Raw genomic sequence first — 22,316 nt, forward strand, 5'->3', positions numbered from 1 at the left:
AGCTGCTAATGTACCTCAAACTATATGTCCTCCTCTTTATTAATAATGGTCCCACTTTCTTCCCAAACTGGAAACCTTAGCAAAATCTGTGACTAGACTTTATTTTTTCACCCTTAACATCCAAACGGCACTTGAATCCAGTTGATTCTACCTCTTTGCTGTCACGCAGACCCATTCCTTCCCATCTCTCCCCACTGCCACTGCCCTGGTACGGGCCCTCAACATTGTCCATGTGCACTACTGAAAAGGTCTTGTCGCTGGTGACCCGCTCTCAGTGTCCCCCATCTAATCTGATTGATGGCCAGTTATGTTTTCAAAGAACAGCTGCATTCATGGTTCATCCCCAAAACTCTCAGTGGCTTCCAGTTGTTTTCATGATAGAGTTCATATAACCTAGTCAAACATTCAATGCCTTCCATGACTGGCCCCAGCCAATCTCTCAACCTTATCAATTACTCTCCTTCCTTTGTATCTTTCTTGCTCTAACTTGCTCTGGGTTTACCGATAAGAACGGGGCCATTTGAGACCTACCTGCAAACCAGGACCTGCTTCTTACAGCAAGTCTGCCCTGATCCCACTCCTTGAGAAAAGCAGAGCCTGAGAATTGGAGAGGGATGGATTCGGCAGAGGAGAGAGCAGGAGTTGAAAGGGAGTAGGAGGTGAAGGGAAAATTAAGTGGCAAAATGATTATTTAGTAAAGGAATGCGATCATTTGGGCAGTTTTGAATGTAAGCAGTGTCATCAGGGAATACATCTTACAGTGCTGACCCCTCTGCAACCTTGGGCAAATCACTGTACTTTTCTAGGCCTCAGTTTTCCCATCTGTAAAATGAGTAGCCAGTATTACTCTTCCAAACCTTGTTCAAATTCCAGTCCATGATTCTTGCTCCAACATGCTCTAGTCTTGCTTCGTGAAGTCAGCATCTCCTTAGGAACTTGGAGGGAGGCAGAGTATGTGTGGGAGGGTTGGGAGTTTGGGGAATAGAGGCTTGGGAGGCAGAGAAACATGATCGGAGTGAAATAACAAGGGGATATAATTCAGACTTTTATGAAGTGAGGTAGACTTCTTTAGAAGTCTATTCAGCCAAATGTGCTCTGTGACCTGCAACAGGTCCCCTCCCTCCCTAGGACTCAGTTTCCCTATCTGTACAGTGAGGAGGTTGGTCTTGATGACATCTACTCAACTTCTCACTGGCATCTCTGATGTCCCTTTTTCCTTAATCTGCTAGAGATGTTTCAGCCTTGTGCTTCCCAAGCATTTGAGACAAACTTGGACCCTGAATTTTAGCTGCCGGCCCCTCATTGCCATTCATCATCATGCCTCTGACAGCAAGAGGAAAAAAAATAGAGGCTGAAGGGTTCTGACGGCACAGGCTGGTGATCAGGTCTGATGGAGTTCAGAGTCCTTAACCAAGGCTACATGGGGACTAATTGGCATTGACCCAGCTTATGGGGGCAGCATGTGGGATGGCCCAGGCCTGAGAGGCCACCAGCCAGGCCATACTAGGGACCCCATTTCAGGGTCTCGATCAGGAGACCCTGGCTCCATTCTCTCTCTTCCTAGGCTCCTCCATCCCTAAGTATGTACCGCATACACGATTACCTATAAATTAGTGTCTGGGAGAAAAATATGTGGGTAAGAGACTCCCTTCAAATTATGGCTGATCGAGGATGGAGGGGTGAAGAAATATCACTAACAGCCTGGAATGGCTGCAGATGCAGACATCTCCCACAACCAGGAAGGCTCTGGATCCAGTTTACCAACAGGGGATTCCTAACACGGATGCACAGAGCTGGGCCTGCTGGCCAAGTGGTTGCCCTCTCCCCGCCGCTCCCCACCCTTCACCCCAGAGCCCTGCATCATCCAAGCTTCTCAGATCAACCTGGAAGGGGTTGGGGTCCAAGGGACACAGCCTGTTGAAGGGGAAAGGGCAGTGGCCTGGGAATCAGAGCAATCAGAGGCCGAACCCTCTGTCTACTACTCACAAACTGAATGGCCTGGATAAATCACTGTACTTCTCCGGGCCTCAGTTTTCTCACCAGAAAATGGGCATCTTAAACCCACTTTAAAAATTTGTCATGGACTGAAGATAATATATTAAAAACAATTACCACACACGTAGGTAGCATTCAGTAAGTGGGAGTTATGGTGACGATGATGATTTTTACTATGGTTACTATTACTGGCAGCAGTGCTGTCATCGCCGTCGCTGTTGTCCAGGCCCGGCTCCCCCAGGCCATATTTCCTCTCTGGTTTGGTCCCCCTGCCCCTCTTGGCTGCAGCTCCCCTCCCGGGATCCCTGCTCATAGTTCTTCCCTTTCACCTCCCCACGTGGTTCTTGCCTCATCTCTAGTTCACATCTTACTTCTTGAGACCATTTTCAGTTCTCTGTACAATTCCTCTGTGCCCAGCACAGGGGGAATTGGGGCACAGAGATGAATCCATCTGATTCTCTGTCTTCAAGGAGTTGACACTCGAGCAGGGGACTGACAGGAAACCACATCACTACCACAACGTGTGACTCGGGCTGGAGGGGGCGTGTGTGCAAAGAGCCACAGGATCCAGAGGGAGGAGTGTTGAACTCTGCCCCAAGGTCGGGGGCACACTAACCAAGAAGGAGTGTAAATATTAAGAGGGAACACACAGAGATTCCTAACCGCCAGGCAGTGTTGGAAGTTCTTTATTTATATTTGCTCATGTGACTTTCACAACAAGTCTATGAAATAGGTTCTATTTTCAACCCCGTCTTACAGATGAGGAGACTGAGGCCCAGAGGGGTGAAGTAATTTGCTTGCCTAAGGTCACGAAGCTAAGAGTGCCAGAGCCAGGATTGGAATCCAGCCAGCCTGGTTCCAGAGAGGGTGCTGCTGCCCCCAGGCTGTACTGCCTCCTCTCCAGGGGATGTAAGAGTTTTCCAGACAGAGGGAAGGATGGGTGCAAAGTTCAGTCAGAGAACAAATAGGAAACGGTGGGCTTTTGTTTCTCCGGATCAGCAGGGTACACTGGATCTGGTGGATCAGCAGAGCCAGAGAGCTTAACAGGCACTGAGGAATCCCACCGTAGTTCTGCGGGTGTGGGGAAACAGCCTCTGGAAACCCCCATATCCCCTCTACAAAAATAGTCTTTCCAAACGCTGAATCCAAGCATGGTGCATGCAGAGAGGCGGTTTAAATCAGAGAAGACAGGCACTGGAGTCAGAACAGGGTTTGGACTCTGCATTTGTCACCCAAGGGCTCCATAACTTTATACAATTTCCTGTCTCTGGCCAATTTTCCTCAGTTCTACAATGAGGTTCATCAGGCCTGGCCCTCTCACTGAACAACATCAAGGATGCTCTATTCCCAGCATGGGCTCCATAAACATAACCTGCTATTGCTATGATCATTATCAGGGAGCCAGTTTTCTCAATGCTCTTTCCTGACCATAGTGCCTATCCGGGACCCCTCAGTTATAATTTGCGAAAAGGGAAAGGCTAAGAGTTGCTTATGGATCCTGTTAGGCATGATGTGTTTGATCCACCTTTTCACCTTTAATCTACCCAACCGCTCTGTGAAGCAGGTGCTAATGTTGCCCTGATTTTACAGAAGAGGAAACTGAAGCCCCCAGGGGTTAAATGACTGGCCCCCAGTTCACACTGCAAGAAAGCAACAGAGTCAAGATTCGACCCCAGGTCTGCTGGATTCTGGAGTGAGAGCTCCCCACACTGTACCTGGGAAGGTAAAAGAGGTCAGCCTGCCCCTCTGTCTCACCCAACATGACCTACCTCGTTGGCTCTACCTGGCCATCTACCACACCTCAACTGAAACTTACAGGGATGCAGATGAGACAAGGTGTGTGTTGTCAATGCCACGGGACCCCGCAGCTCTGCCTCCCCACCAGTTGCTGGGTGGCCTTGCTCAAGCACCTTCATCTCTCTGAGCCCCATCCTTCTATCCTAGAAGATGGGGAGCCTAAGTCCTGTCTTCTCCCATTCACAAGGATGCAGTGAGGATAAAATATATACTGAGACCATTCAGAACACATGATGATTAATAATGCACTCATTCCCCACTTGAACAAAACCTGAAACAGCAAAGTGAAATATATAAAATAAATTAAGCAGAGGGTAATTATTCATTTTGCAAAAGAGTTCTTCACTCCACAAAAGAGATGCATTGATGGGTTTTTTTTTCTTTATAGCACCGGCTATCTTTGTGGGTTTAAAATCTAATTTCCTTTATAAAATGAAAGCAAAAAGAGTAATGATTTTCCAGATGTGGACTGAATAGAATGGGCCACACGTACGTGTCTTGTCCATGCCATCCATGTCATAAAGCAAGGGAGTCTGGACACCCTCAAGGGGTTGGAGAAGAGTGGGACCTTTGCCTTCATCTAGTCAGGAATTGGGGAAAACGAACAGAAGCTGTGGATAGCCTGCAATGTCTGCAATCTGGTTCAGAGGGTCCCCTCCTCAGAGTGACCTCAGACTCAGCTATGGGCAGATGGTCAGGGTCACAGCTAGCTTCCCCAGGAAACTGGAGAATTGTCATTCCCAGTTCCTTCCATCTGGAATAGTATACCATTTTACATAATATGTACATTCAGCTGAACCCAGCTAATTTTCACTGTGCTCATCTCATCCTGATTATATTCATATTCATGTTCTTGCCCACTCCCCCCCCCCATCTCTCTTCTGTTTTATGGCTTTCTCTCTTTCTCCCAATTCTGTCTGTCTTTTTATTTCTCAATCTTTGTCGCTGCCTCAGTTTCTCTCTGTGGTCTCTGCTTCTCTGTCTCCGCCTTTCTCTCTCTGTATCTCTATATTCCTCACTGTCTGTATGTCTTTCTCTATGCCTCTCTTTCCTTTAAAACACTCTGCAGCAAAAAGAACTTGAACTTGAGTCAGAGGCTAAGTTAAATCCCCAGACCCATCTTAATTTCCTCATCCACAAATAAGAGACAAAAAAATGACAATCTGTCTACTTCAAGGGTCAATGTGAAGATTACGTAAGATGCATTATACAGAGGTTTCTAGAGCAAGGAAGATATTCACTTCCTGTTAATTCCATTCCTCCTTCTTTTCTTCCTCTTTTCTTGATTTCTCTGATTTTCCTCTTTCCCTTCTTCTCTTCCCTTCTTCTCTCCTCCCTTCCCATCCATCCCACTCTCCTTGCCTCCCTCTCATAGACACACACACACCACAGCCCCCGCCGCCCTCACCTCCCTCCCTAGGCAGCCCCCAATTTCTGGCAACCATTTAACTGCAGCACAGCATAGGTTCTCATTACTAAGACTCAAATTCTTGTACAAAATATTTTTATGCCACATTTACTGGTATATGATGGAAATCATTGTGAATTATTAAAATTAAGCAACGTGTGTCCAGGTGGCCTCCACAGGCTTCACTAGGGAGTCAGGCTTCACTGTTACGTCCATTTTCGGCCATTTGAGTGATTACAGCAGGCTGCTCACACCATACATGGCAAGGCCACCTGACCTCACTGGACTTGTGTGGAGCAGCTTGAAGTCCTCGATGCGCTGTCCTGAGGGACAGTATTGGTGTGATCGGCATAAAATCCAGACACCTTCCTCACTGCCCCTGATCTAGTAGAAACCCATCTAGTGAAGTTTTAATTAAGAGACCATTTAACACTGTAACCAAAAGGTTGGGGTGGATACACACACACACACACACACACACACACACACACACTCCTTCTATTCAGAGGCCTTTTATAATCTACATTGAAATGAAAACTGCCTTCAGTCAAGAGAGAAGAGAAAGGAGAGTGTGGTGCAATGGACTGGCTCCCTACAGATGGTATCAAGGAACCAGAAAAGGCTAGTGCTATTGCTAAATGCTGTGTTTTAAATGGTTTCCTGGAGGCCCCTTCTGCTCAGAAATCTGTCATCACGCCTTCCATTCCATCATGAATAAGTCTTTTGTGGGTTAAGCATTGCCAACACTGGGGGTTCTTTTTTGCCCCTGATTCAATAATTCCTATTTCTTGAAGACTTATATTAGCCATATAATGTAGCAGGTACTTTGTACTGATTATAATCGTCACAACAACCTAGCAAGGGTGAATACCTTTTCCTCTGATGAAAAAGAGCAGGAAATTGAGGCTTGGGGAAAATTAAGCAATTTACTCAAAACCGTACCAACAGCTAGAGGCAGAGCCAAGATTGTAACCCAGGTCTGTCTGACATCAACGCCTTGACTCTTGCCATTTTGCTCTGACTGTCTCTCCAAAAACACAACAGAGCTCACCATGAGGGCAGCTTGATTATGAGCAAACGGAGGATGGTAGCAGCATCTCGTCTGCTTCCTTCTCTGGTGACTGACTCATCTTGGGGTTCAGTCAATGTTTGTAAAGACAGACATTAATGAAGCTTATTGGGAACTTGTCATGCCCAAGACGTCCTGCACTGAAACACTTATTTGCATGAATGAGTGGATCTGATCATAAGCCTGCAAGATGAGCCTGGAAAAGCACTGCCAGAAGCCCACACCATCTTCACATGTTTAAAAGTCTCCTGAAGGCATTGGCTCAAGTTGCAGCTGGGGGCCTACATTCCAAGAATAAAATAGTTGACTGCTTCAGATGTTCTCAAGAGGTTGGGAAATCAAGCATCAGCACTCTAGTTGGGAGCCCTCTGCTCAGCCACTAACTTACCGAGTGACTTGGGCAAGGCCCTAACCCTCCCTGAACCTCAACTTCATCTGCTGTCGAAGGAGGAGGTTGGACTAGATGGTCTGCATGGTTCCTCCTAGCCCTGGACATCTTTGTTCTATGACCCTCCCCACCCCCAACTTGTCCCTAAAGGAGAATCTTTAAAGGCTTCTCGGGAGGAGGGTTGAAGAGGCCACCATCATGAATGAATACTTTTCCCTCCCCAAGTTTAAGGGGGATTCAGGGTTGTATAAGTGCTGAGTTGCCATCCGAGGATGAGCATCTCCTTAGATTTTGTGCCCAAGGCTCTTTACATGCCTCACTTTAGTACCAGCCCTGCTAGGCATAGTGTTCAGTAAAGCTCTATTCAGCCCCCTGACTTGCATCACAGATTTGTGTCACTGTTCCCCTTCTCCTCTCCTCCTTCGTCACTGGTGTCTATTATGGATGGAATGTTGGTGTCCCCCCAAATCCATATGCTGAAGCCCTATTCCCCAATGTCATGGTATTTGTTTTGGGTTTTTTTTGTTGTTGTTGTTGTTTATTTTTTGCTGAAGAAGACTGGCCCTGAGCTAACATCTGTGCCAATCTTCCTCTATTTCATATGTGGGTCGCTGCCACAGCACGGCTGCCAACAAGTGGTATAGGTCCACGCCCAGGAACCAAACCCAGGCCGCTGAAGCAGAGAGCACTGAACTTAACCACTAGACAATGGGGCCAGCCTCTGATGTTATGGCATTTGGAAGTGGGGCCAGTGGGAGGTAACTAGGGTTAGATGAGGCCATGAGAGTGGGGCTGTCATGATGAGATTAGTGGGCTTACAAGAAGCAGAGGAAAGAGAGATGGCTTTCTCTTTGCATGCACATACCAAGTCAAGGCTATGTGAGGACAAAATGAGAAGTACAGAATTCAGCTGTCTGCAAGCCAGGAACAGAACCCTCACCAGGAACCAATTCAGTGGCATCTTGATGTTGGAATTCCCAGCCTCCAGAAGTGTGAGAAATACGTTTCTGTTGTTCGAGCCACCCAGTCTACGATATTTTGTTATGACAGCCTGAGCAGACTAAGACAGTGTCATCCTCTCCAGGGTCTTTTGTTTAGAGACAGTGTGAAAACGGGTCCTGGAGCTCATACACATGGGGGGGACACAGCAATTGGTTTTCTCATCTCTGATGTCAAAGCATGAAACCAATTTATTAGACAGAAAGTTCCAAGGGAGAGAGATGGCGGCTTCTTTTGCTCACTGTCCCCAGTACTAAATAATTGCAATGAATGAAATACAGTATCTGACGAGTTCTTTCCATCTCCACTGCTACCACCCTGGCCTCAGCCTCCACCATTTCTGGCCTGGATTATCACTCAGTCTTCTAAGCAGCCTCCTTGCTAACCACTCTTGCCTCTGTCCCTGTAGATTTTTCTCAGTGGAGTGGCCAGAGTGATCCTCTTAAAATATAAGCTAGATGATGTCATTCCTCAGATCAGAATGCTCCTGTGGCTGCGTTAAAGTTGAAAGCCAATGTTCTTACAATGTTCTGCAAGGCTCCACAGGCTTTGGCCCCTCTCCGATCCAACCTTCTAATAACCACCCAGTATCCAGTGAAGCCCAGTCATGTCCTCCTCCATGATCTTCCTCAAGTATGTGAGGCACACACCACCCTCAGAGCCTTTGTACTGGCTGTTCCCTCTGCCGGTACTCTGCTTTCCCCAGATAGCCACAGAGCGCGCTTTGCTCACTCACCTCCCTAGTCGTGCCTACCTTGAAGAGTCTACTTAAATTTGCAACCACCCGTCTCCTCTGCACTCACAGCCCCCTCTTCCTTCAGCGTTTTCTTAAAAATAACAAGCCATCTTCTAACATACAATACAATTTATTTATTTGTTACTACATATATTCTAATTATCTGTCAGCCCCCCCTCCCCGCCTAGAATGTGAGCTCCATGATGGCAGCAATTTTTATCTGTTCTGTTCATCCTGACATCCTGCTTAAATTAGGTGCTTGATAAATACTGGTTGAATGTTAAATGAACAAATACATGAATCAATGAATAAATGCCAAAACCACTTCTGTAACTCGGATGTCAAAGCGTTACATCAATCTACTAGACCAGGGCTTGGCAAAATTTTTCTGTAAAGGGTCATTTAGTAAACATTTTAGGTTTTGCAAGACATACAGTCATGACTACTCAACTGTGCTGCTGTAGCACACAGTCACAAGCAATATGTAAACTCGTGAGCATAGGTGTGTTTCAATAAAACTTTATTTATAAAAGACAGCAGTTGGCCTGTGGGCAGTAGATTGCTGACCCCTGCACCAGACTCAGCTCCATCAGGCCAGGCAATGGGTCAGGTTTTGCTCCTGTTGAATCCCAGTACATAGCATAATACCTAGCCCAGCATTGTCACTTAGTACATATTTTGAATGAAATGACGTACATATGAAATGTTGTTCTGCTGTTCACTCTGTCACAGCACTGTCTAAATGATCTTGCTGTAATAATGGAAATGCTCTATATCTGTGCTCTCTAGTATGGCAGCCACTAGTCACATGTGGTTATTGAGCACTTGAAATGTGGTAAATATGAATTAATTTACATTTTAATTTAAATAGCCACATATGGATAGTAGCTACTATATTGGACGGTGTAGCTCTATCACAATCATTTTGTTGCTTCATGATCCAATTCTAGTCCTTCCTCCTCCAGGAAGCCTTCCCTGACTGCTAAGGCTCACAGTAACTGACTTTTTTTTTTTTTTTAATAATCCTACAATACTTGTTTTATTCAATTCATGTTTTGACCAAAATTATAAATAATAGCTAATGTTTGTTGAGCCATGTGCACTAGGCATTGGGCTAAGTGCTTAATATGCTTTATTTAGGCCAATCCTCATCATAACCCTCCGAAGATTGTTATGTTGATATTATCACCACCATTCCACCATTGAGAAAAGCAGAGGTTCAGAAAGGTCAGCTAAATGTCCAAAGTTGTGAAGATCTAAAGCAAATTCCAGTCCATTTGAATCCGGAGCTCAAGCTCTCGGATTCAATTCACCACAGCAGTTTATCAAGAGTAGAAATTTGTGTTGATCCTAGTCTCTGATGTGTACGTGCTTTCTCTCCTTCAAGAGATCAGGAGGCCTGGGCCATCCTCTTTTGACATCCTCCAGAGCCACAGCTGGGCATAGCACTGGCTCTCAGTGCAGATTTGCGATGCACAGAATGTCAGAGCTGGAGAGCCATTAGAGAAAAGCTGATATAATTTCCTCTCGTGTTATACATAGAGAAACTGAGGCCCAGAGAACAAAGTGACATGTCAAAGGTCACACCATGAGTAAAAATTGCAAATCTAGGAGTGAAGCCGATGGAATTTGTCTCCAAATCCAGTATTTCTTCTTCCATTCACTCATTCAATTATTCATTATTAAACATCAACAGCATGCTACACAAGAGGCTGGGTTAGGAAATAAAGAAGTGAGGAATACAGACACAACCCTTGCCTTACTACAGCATACAGTCTCTTAGATAGTAATTGAACACAGAATCACACAAATATATAATTACAAGCTCTGATTCTGTATTGAGAGCATAGGGTAGCGGTTAAGAGGATAAACTCTAAAGCCAGACTTCTAGGATTCCAGTCTAAACTCCACCACTTCCTAGAAGTATGACTTTGAGAAAATCCATTAAGTTATGAGATTTAGTGTCCTCCTCTGTAAAATGGTGATCATAATAGGGCATTACCTTAATTCCAAGACATACACACTTTCCACATTTTCATATCCCCGAAATGAGGACTTGTCAGGTAATTGTTAGTATCTTATGGTAATTATCGGCTGCGCTTTTCTTAGCGGTACATAAAATATTGGTACACATATCCGACAGTGTCTTGATTTAGTTAAAACATGAATATACCCACCGCATAGGGTTCTTGAGAGGATTAAATGAGGTAACGTATGTGAAGTGCTTAGAAGAGTGCTTGACACATACTTTGCACTATATAATGTGCATTATTATTATTATTATTTACTATAAAGGAAAAATAAAGTGCACTAATGGAGCTTAAAACATGGGGGGATAACTGATTCTAGAACGTCAGCGAAAACTTCCTTGAGGAAGTGACATTTAAGCTGAAACATGAAGGATAAGAAAGAGTGAAGAAAGCAAAGAATGGGGCTTATAAAGAGTAGGGGTGGGTGGAGAGCAGACTGTTGCCTGCAGAGAGAACAGCAGGTGCAAAGGCTCTGTCACATTGGCTACTGGAAATGGCGCATTGTTAACAACTGTAGAACACTTCACAATATGGCTTTTGTACCCTAATAACCCTCCTAACTCTAGCCTATACTTTTATCATCATCTTACTTTTCCATATTTTTATTAATAATTCATTGGTCATAGGTATTACAAAAATATTTAGAAACTTCTGGATTTTTTTTTTTTAATAGTAGGACATATACCATTTTCAGAGATCTCAATATACTTTGGTAACATACTTGTTGAATAAAATGAAATATAGTCTCTAATTTAAATGCCAGTAGATTATATTTTGATGATAAAACCTAGTCTACAATGCTGAGAGCCCCCCTTCTTTCTGGTACATTCTGCCCGGAGATAATCATCAGAGATACCTCCAGTTACCTTCCTATATGCAACTTTACAATGTGAGACTTCAGATCTCTCACAACCTCTTTCTTTCAAGTTCAGAAGCAAAGGTTGCCTTGGACTTTCCGTGGGACTGGCAAGTTCCCAATAAGGAAAAGTTTTCAAAGTCTCTTTTGTAGACTATTCTAACCTTCTTGTCCTTCTCCATGTTTGAACCGTCCATTCTGTTGCCTGCTGTTGTGGGCTCTCTGAAATTTTATGACCTCATCTTTGACACAGATTGTGTCAAATCAAAGAACCTCAACCCTCTTCTACAACATAACATTGAACAACACATTTAAACCAAATATAGCAAGACTCCCAAACAGATATAAAATAGTTTCCCTACATTTTATAAATGCAGTCACAGTGCCACCTCTCAGTTCTGTATTTTTCCCTTATCCCCAATCCACTTGGGTCTTTTTATTTTTCAAGCCACCTTATTCTGTAAATTCTTTGTCCAAAGGATTCATACCTGCCTCTGAGAATTCTCTGCAAATGCCTATCAAAGAGACAATGCCAGAATGCCTCTCTTTTCTCAATGCTGAGAAAACTCTCTCACACAGTGACTCCTCGAAATAGTAGCTTGTCACTGTCTGAGTCCAAATCCCAGCTGTGATACTTAGTAAATATATGACCTTAGGAATGTTAATCAACTACTTTAAGACTCAGCTTCTTGTATGGAATATGGAAGCAATAAGAACTACCTAGAAGTGTTATAAAGACCAAGATAGTTATATAAAGTCTCTGCATGATGCTTGGTACACAATAAGTGCATAACAAATTGTAGATGCTGTTATTGTTACTCCAGTATTCATGTACCTCTTGATATATCACCAAAACTCCACCATGCCTCTCTTAACTGTAAGCTATATTGGCCATTGCCTAACACCCTCATCTACTATATATAATGAACTTGCATCAAATGGATCAATCTGATGACATAAATGGGCCTTTATGATTAACATTCATTTCATGGACTTTACTTAAAGTAGTAGAAAAACCTTGGTTTGTTGTTGTTGTTTGAATCATTTCTGTTGGAAATGGTTTTAAAAAGTTTGATTCTATTATCTTGCATGTCTGAATAATAAGTCACGGGCCTCATTAATTGACCATCAGTTTAGATGAGTTTTATTTAATTCAGGTTCTAGTAAAGTTCAAGACCAAGGAATGGTGAGATGGAGAGCATTATGGATTCTGAGGGTCAGAGTGATTCACTTCAAGGATTGATTTCCCCAGTTGAGGCCCACTGGAGGAACAGTATAGTTGGAAACAGACTAATCCTACAGATAAAAGATAGACCTTACTTTATTTGAGTTCAAGAAAGACTAGTGGTACTCAGCTCAAGAGAGAAGGTGACTTTCAGAAGTGAATTAGCTGTACCAGATAAGTCAGTAGCAAAAATACACTTAGCCAAAATGCCATCATCAGCACCCTGATGGACTAATCATGGTCCTGACAGCAGTACCCTACACTCAACTCACTGACCAAGCCTTGACATGTCAGCAACTGAAACTCGCTTCTCATTCATTCATTCAAGAAAAGATGTATTAGTGCAAGAATTGTTTCAGTTCCTAAGATACAGCAATAAACAAGATGAGCAAAGGCCAAGCCTTTACAAAACTTATGTTCTTGTATATAAATCTCTCCTCTCTGGTCTGCCAGAAAGTTGGCTCTCTGTAGATAGATCTCAGCTTATAACTGCAGATCTCACCTATGCACTATGCCACTTAAATCCTACACATCTGCTACATTACCTAGAATCATCCCCCACCCCCCCATCTTACCATCTCCTTCAAGACAGGGACATTCTCCATCTCTGTGAATTCTTGGACTTCATAACTTCATAAAGTCCTTGTGTCCCTTTAAACTTTAATAATACAGAGCTTAGCAAATACTAGAAGCAATGTACAAACATTAGAAATGTTTGGTACAATACAAGACATATATCTGACATAACCGCACACACAGTTTTCTCATTTCATACCCAATTGCAAATGAAAACTGGCTGCTGAAGACATGATAATAAACTCAATCTGATGGCATACATGACGGGACTTCATATCAATTGTGAAAAGAAAATTCAATCAGCTTTAAATGCCATTTACAAATTGTTTCAATCATACTTAATGCTCTAAGTTATTAGTGCTTAAAAGGTCATAGAAACATGAATTTTGAGTTGGAAAATATCTTAGGAATTATTCAGGGTTGTAATTTGAATCTTGCCACTAATTTCCTGAGTGGCGTTAGGCGACTTGCTCAGCCTCAGTGGCCCTCAGTCTCCTCATTAGATCAGAATAGATGATGTCTGGAGAACCTTTTTGCCTCAAAAGTATGTTCCCACTCATCTCTTTGTTGAAAAGAAGGAATATGAAGTTCACAGCATGTGACATACCCAAAGTCAAGTGGTAAATCTGCGACAAAGCTGGCACTAGGATGGAGAGCCTGTGACTTTGTTTCATTGCATGAGTTTAAAAGCTACACAAGGACTAAATGAAAGGCCAACAAATAGGAATGTCCAGGTTATTATAAGTTTCTCTATCAGATGGTCAGCTGCTCAAGGGTAGGGACTGTATCTTATTTCATTCTCACATAATCTAACACAGCCGTGAATTGCTGGATTAAAAGTATCTCATGAAATATTTATTAAATTAGTGGAAATATTTATTGAATTAATTAGGTGAAGACAATAGTGACTGAGTAACTGGTTATAAAAATAACAGTAGACACTATGCTTTGAGTGCCCGCCATAGATTAGGTACCATGCTAAGTGCATTTTAAATGTGATTTTTCATTTCGTTCTCATAACAATTCCGCAAAAGAGGAATTATTCTTCTTATTTTTACAAATATAAAAATTGAGGCTCGAGGCGCCAGCCCTGTGGCCTAGCGGTTAAGTGCTCGTGCTCTGCTGCTGGCCGCCCAGGTTTGGATCCCAATGACCGCTTGTCAGGCAATGCTGTGGTGGTGTCCCATATAAAGTGGAGGAAAACAGGCACAGATGTTAGCCCAGGGCCAGTCTTCCTCAGCAAAAAGAGGAAGATTAGCATGGATGTTAGCTCAGGGCTACTCTTCCTCACAAAAAAAAAAAAAAGAAAAAATTGAGGCTCGAATATATTAAATGACCTGCCCAAAGCCTGATAACCAGAAAACAGAGAAGCAAGGATTTTAACCTGCTGCTGCCTCACTCCAATGGATATTCCAATTCTACGTTGATTCACTAAGTGCTTGAATGACTGAGTAAAGAAATGAATGAATTAGTGACTAAATGAATTAGTGTTCTGCTGTTACTTGCCTCATGTGGTTTGGGCCATACCGTCAAAGATTTGTATACACAATTTAGTATGATACCACACATGTGCAGAAATTAATAAACATGTTTCACAATAAGATTTAACTCTTAAGAATATTATTAAGAGTTAAAACCTGATCATGTGAACTGTTTAGTTGTGCATTGTATGGGACTATAGCAAGTAGTCAATGAATGTTCACTTTCTGTCTTCAGAAAGGTGAAGAGTTGCAGTAGTCTATTATGGAAAGGAGCATAACGCCACTCTCTGGCAACATTTTCAAGTGTTCTCTAAGCCTTCACTGAGCCCCTTCTTTGCCTTGATCCTTGATTGGTTTGTTCTCATCCTATCCACTGTTATGATAGTAAATGTTTAATGATTGGCTTTCCAAACAAAATAAGCCATGATTTGTAACATTAACCAATTTTGTTGGTATAAATACCCTCATCATAGCCAATTTCCAAGCTATCTAGATGATAGAACAAAATAAAGAGTTGGGAAGAGATGATAACAATCAACTCTCATGAGTCCATACAAGCGAGCGGCAGCACACCATAGATCCAATTCCATAATCAGCCCTGTGGATGGTACTAATTGTTGAAATCCCTGCAAAAACATACCTGAGCTGGGCTATGGCACACAGCCAGGAAAACTTGGCCAGGTTCATCCATGCATCCTGGCAATTACATCTTCTGCAGCAGCAGCATCTCCCCACGTTCCTCCTTCTTCCCAGTCAGCTGGGAAGAATGATCCTTTTTATTGACATATCCAATAAAGCTTTAAGGGATGATGAGCAATGCTTGGACTCCATGACTTGGTTCAGCCCTATACATCCCACCTACAGAAGGAGGGGCTTATTTAAGGGAAGCTAAGCCACTTTTGACAGATCTAAGACCTGAATATGTACAGGGCTTGGGGGTTTAGTTTTTCCATGACTTCCCCCAAATTCTAATTCCTGACGCTGATGGAAGGCAAAGGAAGGGAGGCCCAGCTGTTCCCTTGGGCAGTTAGATGTTCCCCAAAACAACTGGACAGATGTGAAGGGCAGTTTTCCTTTCTTAGTGGCCAACATATTCTTGCTAAATCCCTTGGTGGTTCTCAGAATCTTCAGATCCTTATCTTTCTATGACTTCTCCTCATCTTACCTTTTCACCTGCATCTGCTGCCACTCCCGTATTTCTCTTCCTTGACCTCATGTGCAGCACACTCTCCAGATGCCAGCCCAGCTTCACTGCTCTCTGGTTCCTGGAATCATTCTAAACTTTCTTCCTCTTTTTTTCAATCATGAAGATTCCTCTGTTAAAGCATCCTTCCTACTCATACCCTCTACTGCTTCTACAAGGTTAAGCTAAAAGGTCATCTTCTCCTGTGATGTATCTCCTGAAATCCCCATCTAGAATACGTTTATCCCTTTTCTGCAGGCATAAGGTACTTTGTTAATGCCTGTTCTTGATTTATTCCACATCGTGTCTTTTATAATAGTTATATATGAGCATATTATTTTTATTCCTGCGAAAATGTGAAATCCATGAAGGCAGGAACATTGTCCAATTTGTCTGTGATTTCTCACAGCACTTAACACACAAGACTTATGAGTTGTGGAATTAAGAAAATCTTGCTTGAATTGAATCTAACAAATTGAAGTAAATTTTGCAAAGTGGGTCTGATTCAAGCCTCATGAAAATATGTTCAGAGATCTTATGTTCCCATTCCCACTCTTTTTCTGTAGATAGTCCCATCCATTTATGCCTTAAGTGACTTGTAAGGATCAGCTGCTTTGCTGGGCACTGGGGTGGGAAGGATACAGGGATAAATTAGATAGAGTCCCTGGCTTTAAGGAGCTTACATTTTAGCAGGATAGACAAGTTTCCAAACAATAACTCAAGTTTTAATCAGATTTTTAGTCAACAGAACTCTGATGATACCGTAGAAGAAGTCATACAATCTACTGAGAGGAAATGAGAGGTAATTAAGTGAAGAGGATTCCGGAAGGTAGATAATTAAAGGATGGAAGACATTTCAGGTAGAGGGAGGAGCTTGAACTCTAGTCAGAAGGTAGGACTTTGCATGGGGTGTGTGGGGGACAAATGTGAGTATGAGCAGAGTGGAGAACGCAAAAAAGGGTGCTCTCGGGAATGTGGTAGAAAGGGAGGGTGAGACTAGAGCATCCTAGAAGTCAGTTGACTGGCTACTGGACAGTTCTTGGTGACATAGTTTCTCTAAAGCTGGAAACATACAATCTGAGTTCATATATGAATGGATATGAAGGAAGGAATGAAGAATTGGTGTATAAAATTGTTTCAAGGAGCATGGGGAGGGAAATTTCCTTCCTTCCTTTCTCCTTTCATTATTTTCTGTGCACTAATTATATGTCAGCATTGTGCTAAGTTTTAAAGATACAGACATGTGTAAGAAAGATGCTTCGAATCCCCCTGCCCCAGCCCCTAACAAAGCTTACAGTTTCATGATAAATCCAGACAAGGAAAGAACAATGATTCTGCACAGGGACAAGAACTGTGACATACGGAAGCGCACAAGCTACGAGAGCAGAGAGGAGGACCACTCAATCTGGTCAGGGCTGGGGATGGTGAGTCAGGAATGCCTCTAGGAGGAAGGATGCTTAGGCTGAATGAAAAAATGAAATGGAAATAAAAAGGAGCTCCTGGTCTCCCAGGAAAAGGGGGAGAAAGACATTTCAAAGGGAAGGAAACAACGTGTGGAGGAGATGGAGGAATGAGAGGGCCACAGTGCCATCTGGGAATTGCAGATATCAGTGTAGCTAAAGCCCAGGGCATGTGGCAAATAGAGGCAGAAGATGGGGTGATAGAAGGAGCATGGTTTTGTCAGGATCATTCAATTAACAAATATGGCAGCCGGGCCTTTCACTGTTTGCACAGAGCAGGAGAGGACTCTTTGAGAGGAAGTGTTTAGCATAATCCTTGGAGCACCAAGGGTAGTGCTTGAGCCAGAAGCATCTGCAATAGCTGGTAGCTGGTTAGAAATGCACAATCTTAGGCCCCACTCTAGATCTACACGAGCTTGAGAAACAGTCATTAAGAGCATAGGCTCCTGAGTTTGAATCCTGCCTCTGCCATCTGCCAGCTGTGCAACTGTGGTCCTCTCACTTTTCTTCTCTGGGCATCAATATCATCAGTGATAAAGTTGAGAAGCTCAACCCAGGGGATTCTAGTGACATTTTCAGCTCTAAGGGAGGTGTGTATGTGTGTGCGTTTAATTCTATGGGATATTGGTGGAAGAGCTGATCATTTTCAAAACTGGCTAGTACATGCCTACTCCCCGGATGACCCACTATTTGGAATTAGCCCTCAAGCCTGCAGATAATGGAGAAGATAATCAGAAACCACAAACTTGCACCTGAAGGCAGATCAGCTGGGAAACCAGAAGGTCAGATCCTCAGGCACTCACCACTGTGCCTAGCTTGGGCTTCACGGAGGGAGGCAAGGAAGAGGATCTCTTCTGTTCCCTCCCACCAATAATATTACCTCCTTTTTAAAGAAAGAAAAAGAAAAAAGGTGAACATACATGACCAGGTCCAGTCCTGGCTGTTGGATGAGGATAACCAAGAATGTGTGTGTGTATGTTTATGTGTGTTGGGGGTAAAGGGATACTGCTTACGGTGACAGTGTCTTAAAGCCTAACATTTTAATTAAGAGAAAGAAGATTCAGCTGTCTGGTCAAATGGTACACTAGAGCTGCACTGAATCTTCCAAACAGCTTCCCCAAAAGGCCTATGTAAAGGCTGCAAAAATGTGTCTGAACAGGCTCCCAACTAAAGGATAAGAGGGGATGGTGGTTAGAAAGCCAAATCCTTGGCCTACTCTGCAAGGACACATGGGTTGGCCTGGAGAAGCCCTCTCCTTACTTCTGAACTGCTGCCCTATGGAGAAGTGGAAGAGAACGTGGACAGAGGAAGGACTGGGCCACTGAGACCCTCGGCTCTGCACAGAGGCTCTCCTCATGGCATCCGTGCCATGAGTTTTCCAGGCAAGACTCTTGTTAATGGAAAGAGAGATGAGGTTCCAGAGAAAATATATCAACACAAATTGCAGGAAGGAGCAGAGGACCAGGAGCAAGGAGAACTGGCGTTCTAACACCAGCTTCATTTCTAACTTGCTTTGTGACCTTGGCAAGTCTCTTCTTCTCTCTAACTCATGTTTCCCAATTTGTGGACATTAATAACTACCACTTATTGAGCAACAACTGAATAAGATATTGCCCATTTAGTATAAATAAGATAGTGTCTCATGGGTTTCAATACTATCTATATGCTGTTGACCCACAGATTTCTATCTCCAGCTAAGAACGCTTTAAATCAATTTTTGGATCCCAATGCGCATTTTCCACTTCTACTTGATGTTTAGTAGTCATCTTGAACTTATATCCAAACAGCACTCTTGATCCCCCTCATCTCAACTCTGACCCTCCTACAGCACCCCCGACTCAGTAAATGACAAGTGCATTCATCCCATTGTTCAGACAGAACAATGTGGAATCATCTCTGACTCCTCGCCGTTTCTCATCTCTGACTCCTCGCCGTTTCTCATCTCCCGTATCCAGTAACAAGTTCTGTAAAGTCTACACTCTAAATATATCCAGAATCAGATCATTTCTCACCATCTTTTCCCCTTACCCCCATGGTCCAAGCTACTACCAACTCTTGCCTAGATTAGAATAAAGGTCCCCTGAATGTCCCCTAAGGTTTGCCACACAGCAGCCAGAGTGATCCTGTTAGAATGTAGGTCAGATCATGTTGTTCCTTTGCTCAGGATCCTCCAATGACATCCCCTCTCACTTAGAGTAAAATCCGAAGTCCTTACCATCCGACTCAAGATCCTGCAATCTCCCTCCCTCCCACCACCTTCCTCTTCTCAAGTTTGCCTCCTGCTCCCCTCCTCTCTCACTCTCCTCCAGACATGGTGGTCTTCCTGCTAGTGCTGAGCCAATGGCACATGCCTGTGCTCCTGCCACAGAGCACTGCCCCTTGCTGTTCCCTCTGTCTAGAGTACTCTTCCTCCAGATAGTGGCATGGTTTCCTCCATCCCTATCTTAAGGCGCCTTCTCAAATGTCACCTTCTCCAAGACGCCCTCCCTGACCACTCTCTATGGAACAACAACTCCATTGCCACTCTCAGATTAGCATTCCACATACTTTGTTCTCTCCCCCTAGCATTTATCATCACCCGACAAAGTATACATATTTATCTGCTTATTTGTCTATTGCAGCACTGTCCAACGGAACTTTCTACAATGATGGTAATGTGCTATATCTGAGTTGTCCAAGAGGTGGCCATTAGTCACATGTAGCTATGGAGCACTTGAAATATGGCTAATGTGACTGGGGAAATCAATGTTTACTTTTATTTAATTTTAATGAAGTTAAATTTAAGTAGCCACACGTGGCTAATGGTTACTATGTTAGTGCAGATTTAATGTCTCCTTAGAATGCAAAGTTAATTTAGGCAGAGATTTCACCTCTTTTGTTTTCTGCTGTGGCCCTAATGCCTGGAAAAGTACCTGGCTACTCAATATATATCTGTCAAATGAATGAATAAATGAATAACGCTAAATGCATTATCTCATTTAATTCTAACAACAGTCTTTTGGGATAGATGCTACTTTCATTCTCTGGTACTCAGAGAGAGAAAGTGTCTCACCGAAGAACACCCAGATAGTTTGTACTCTATGACCAACATCTCTCCACTTAAGATGAGTAAGTTCTGGGGATCTCATGTACAGCATGGTGAATACAATTACCCATACTATATCATAGAGTTGAAAGGTACTAAGAAGGTAGATCTTAAATGTTATCATCACACAAAACATAGTGGTAAGCATGGGAGGTGATGGAGGTGTTAACTAACTCCATTAGAGTAATCATTTCATAATATATATGTGTATTAAATCATCACATTGTGCACCTTAAACTTACACAATGTTATACGTCAATTATGTCTCAATAAAGTAGGAAAAATGATAAAGAACACCCATATAGTAAGAGGTAGGTAGGATCTAAGCTCAGGGTTGTCTGATGACATTCAGACACTTTGCTTTGTTGGAGTTAGACTACATGCTCTTTGTGGTCCTTTCTAACTCTGAGGTCTGTGGTTTTATGAGCATTTTCTCCCTTTTCAGGCAATGGCAGCACATGGTTTAACCAACAAGGGGACTGATGGACCTATACATAAAGCCCCTTGTCAGTCACTCAGAAACCACAATTCTTCAGACCGAAGGAATGCAGACCATCCTTCAACCCATGCCCTCCCTCCCTCTACCCCACTCCTGCCCCCATGGCTCACCAGTTTCTGGGTCGCAGAGCTGCTCACAGGCATCTGTTGTCCTCTGTCCACAGAGGTCCCTCACCCATGGGGAAGTGGCATTGATCTGGTAATACAGGGACAGCTTGGCCGGGTTTAACCAGTCGGAGATGTCCAAGTAGCTCCCTTCACTCACCACAAAGCTGCTCCCTGTGGGTGAACAGAGAAAAAGACAGCTACTTTCTCCCCGATTTTAGGGTACACATGTGTCGTGCTGCCAATGCTGCAGGCCAGGAACACCGATAGGTGCACACAAGCCACCCCCCACCCCAGGTCCCCCGTCCTCACTTGTCTATACACATTCACAGAACATTTACAATGTGTCATTCATGGTGTCAGCAGCCAATAGAGACAGAGAAAAATCAGACATTAGAGACAGTTCATCCTAGTGGTTAAGAGTCAGGCCCTTAGGACTGAGAGAGACTTGAGTTCAAATCCTGGATCTACTTGGACCAGCCTTTGACTCCGGGCAAGTCACTCAATACCTCTGAGCCTTGGTTACATCATCTGTAAATGGAGATATTAATGGAACTCACCTAATTTTTGTGAAAATAAAATAAATTAATGTAGATAAAGTGCTTAGCCACTGTCTGACTTGTCCTAGTAAAGCATGATTAAATATTAAACTTCAAAAGAAAAAAAGCTAATGTCCCTGTCACCCAGGCATCCCCCCTGGAACTAATGCCAACAGAGGCCAGGTAGATGATATCAACGGGAGAGACAGGCTGAGTGTAAGGGAAATAGCATCCAGGCCTAGCTTGTATTTTGTTTTCTTCATCCTATCAGAGAGAGAGATTCAAATAAATCTCTAGCACCTCTAAAAAAACAAAGCAGCACATGTGCAATGGAAAATGCTTTAACGTTGGGAATCAATAGGGAAAGTAGAATTTGGGGTGAACTGGATGCTGAAGGCTCTATCAAAGTGGACCCATCTCTAGCCAGCTCTTGCTAAATGAGTCTCAAGGCCAGTGGTGCAAGAATTTCAGGTTTTTTCAGGAGAGGCTGAAAATTCAGATTTTTATTGTAATCAACCAATTTGGAAATGATAGCTTAAATTTATTCTTGAAAGCTTGCACGGGCCAGACAAAAGACCCTAGCTTTGAAATCTAAAAATGCTGCACTTTAAACAAATACATATACGTACACAAAAATATATATGCATGCATACATACATACATGTATGAATTACATACATATATACACATACATATATTATTTGAGGACAAGGAACAGAAGCTCATTCAGGCTGCATATTGGGTGTAAATGTGAGTATGTGTATGTAGCAATATAGCAAAGGTAGAATTTCAGAGGGGAAAAGAAAAAAAGAGTTCAAATGGGACCAGGCTCCACAAAGCTGGACTTGGAGAGCGGTTCTAGATTCATGGCAGATCTAGGACCTCC

At 43.2% G+C, this 22,316-nt stretch overlaps 1 protein-coding gene across 5 annotated transcripts in view; it reads right to left on the reverse strand.

Annotated features, from left to right (window-relative positions):
* Positions 1-22,316, reverse strand: part of ASTN2 (astrotactin 2) — an 831,863-nt gene that overhangs the window by 449,903 nt on the left and 359,644 nt on the right. For 4 of the 5 annotated variants that reach the window (XM_058523878.1, XM_058523877.1, XM_058523876.1 and 1 more), the window contains one exon: positions 20,898-21,065. The exons of the other annotated variant lie outside the window; for it this stretch is intronic. In XM_058523878.1, the coding sequence (XP_058379861.1) occupies positions 20,898-21,065 (168 nt within the window). The remainder of the gene's footprint in view (positions 1-20,897; positions 21,066-22,316) is intronic. 5 annotated transcript variants of the gene reach the window in all.

The sequence above is a fragment of the Diceros bicornis genome, chromosome 28, assembly GCF_020826845.1.
Source record: "Diceros bicornis minor isolate mBicDic1 chromosome 28, mDicBic1.mat.cur, whole genome shotgun sequence".
NCBI lineage: Eukaryota > Metazoa > Chordata > Mammalia > Perissodactyla > Rhinocerotidae > Diceros > Diceros bicornis.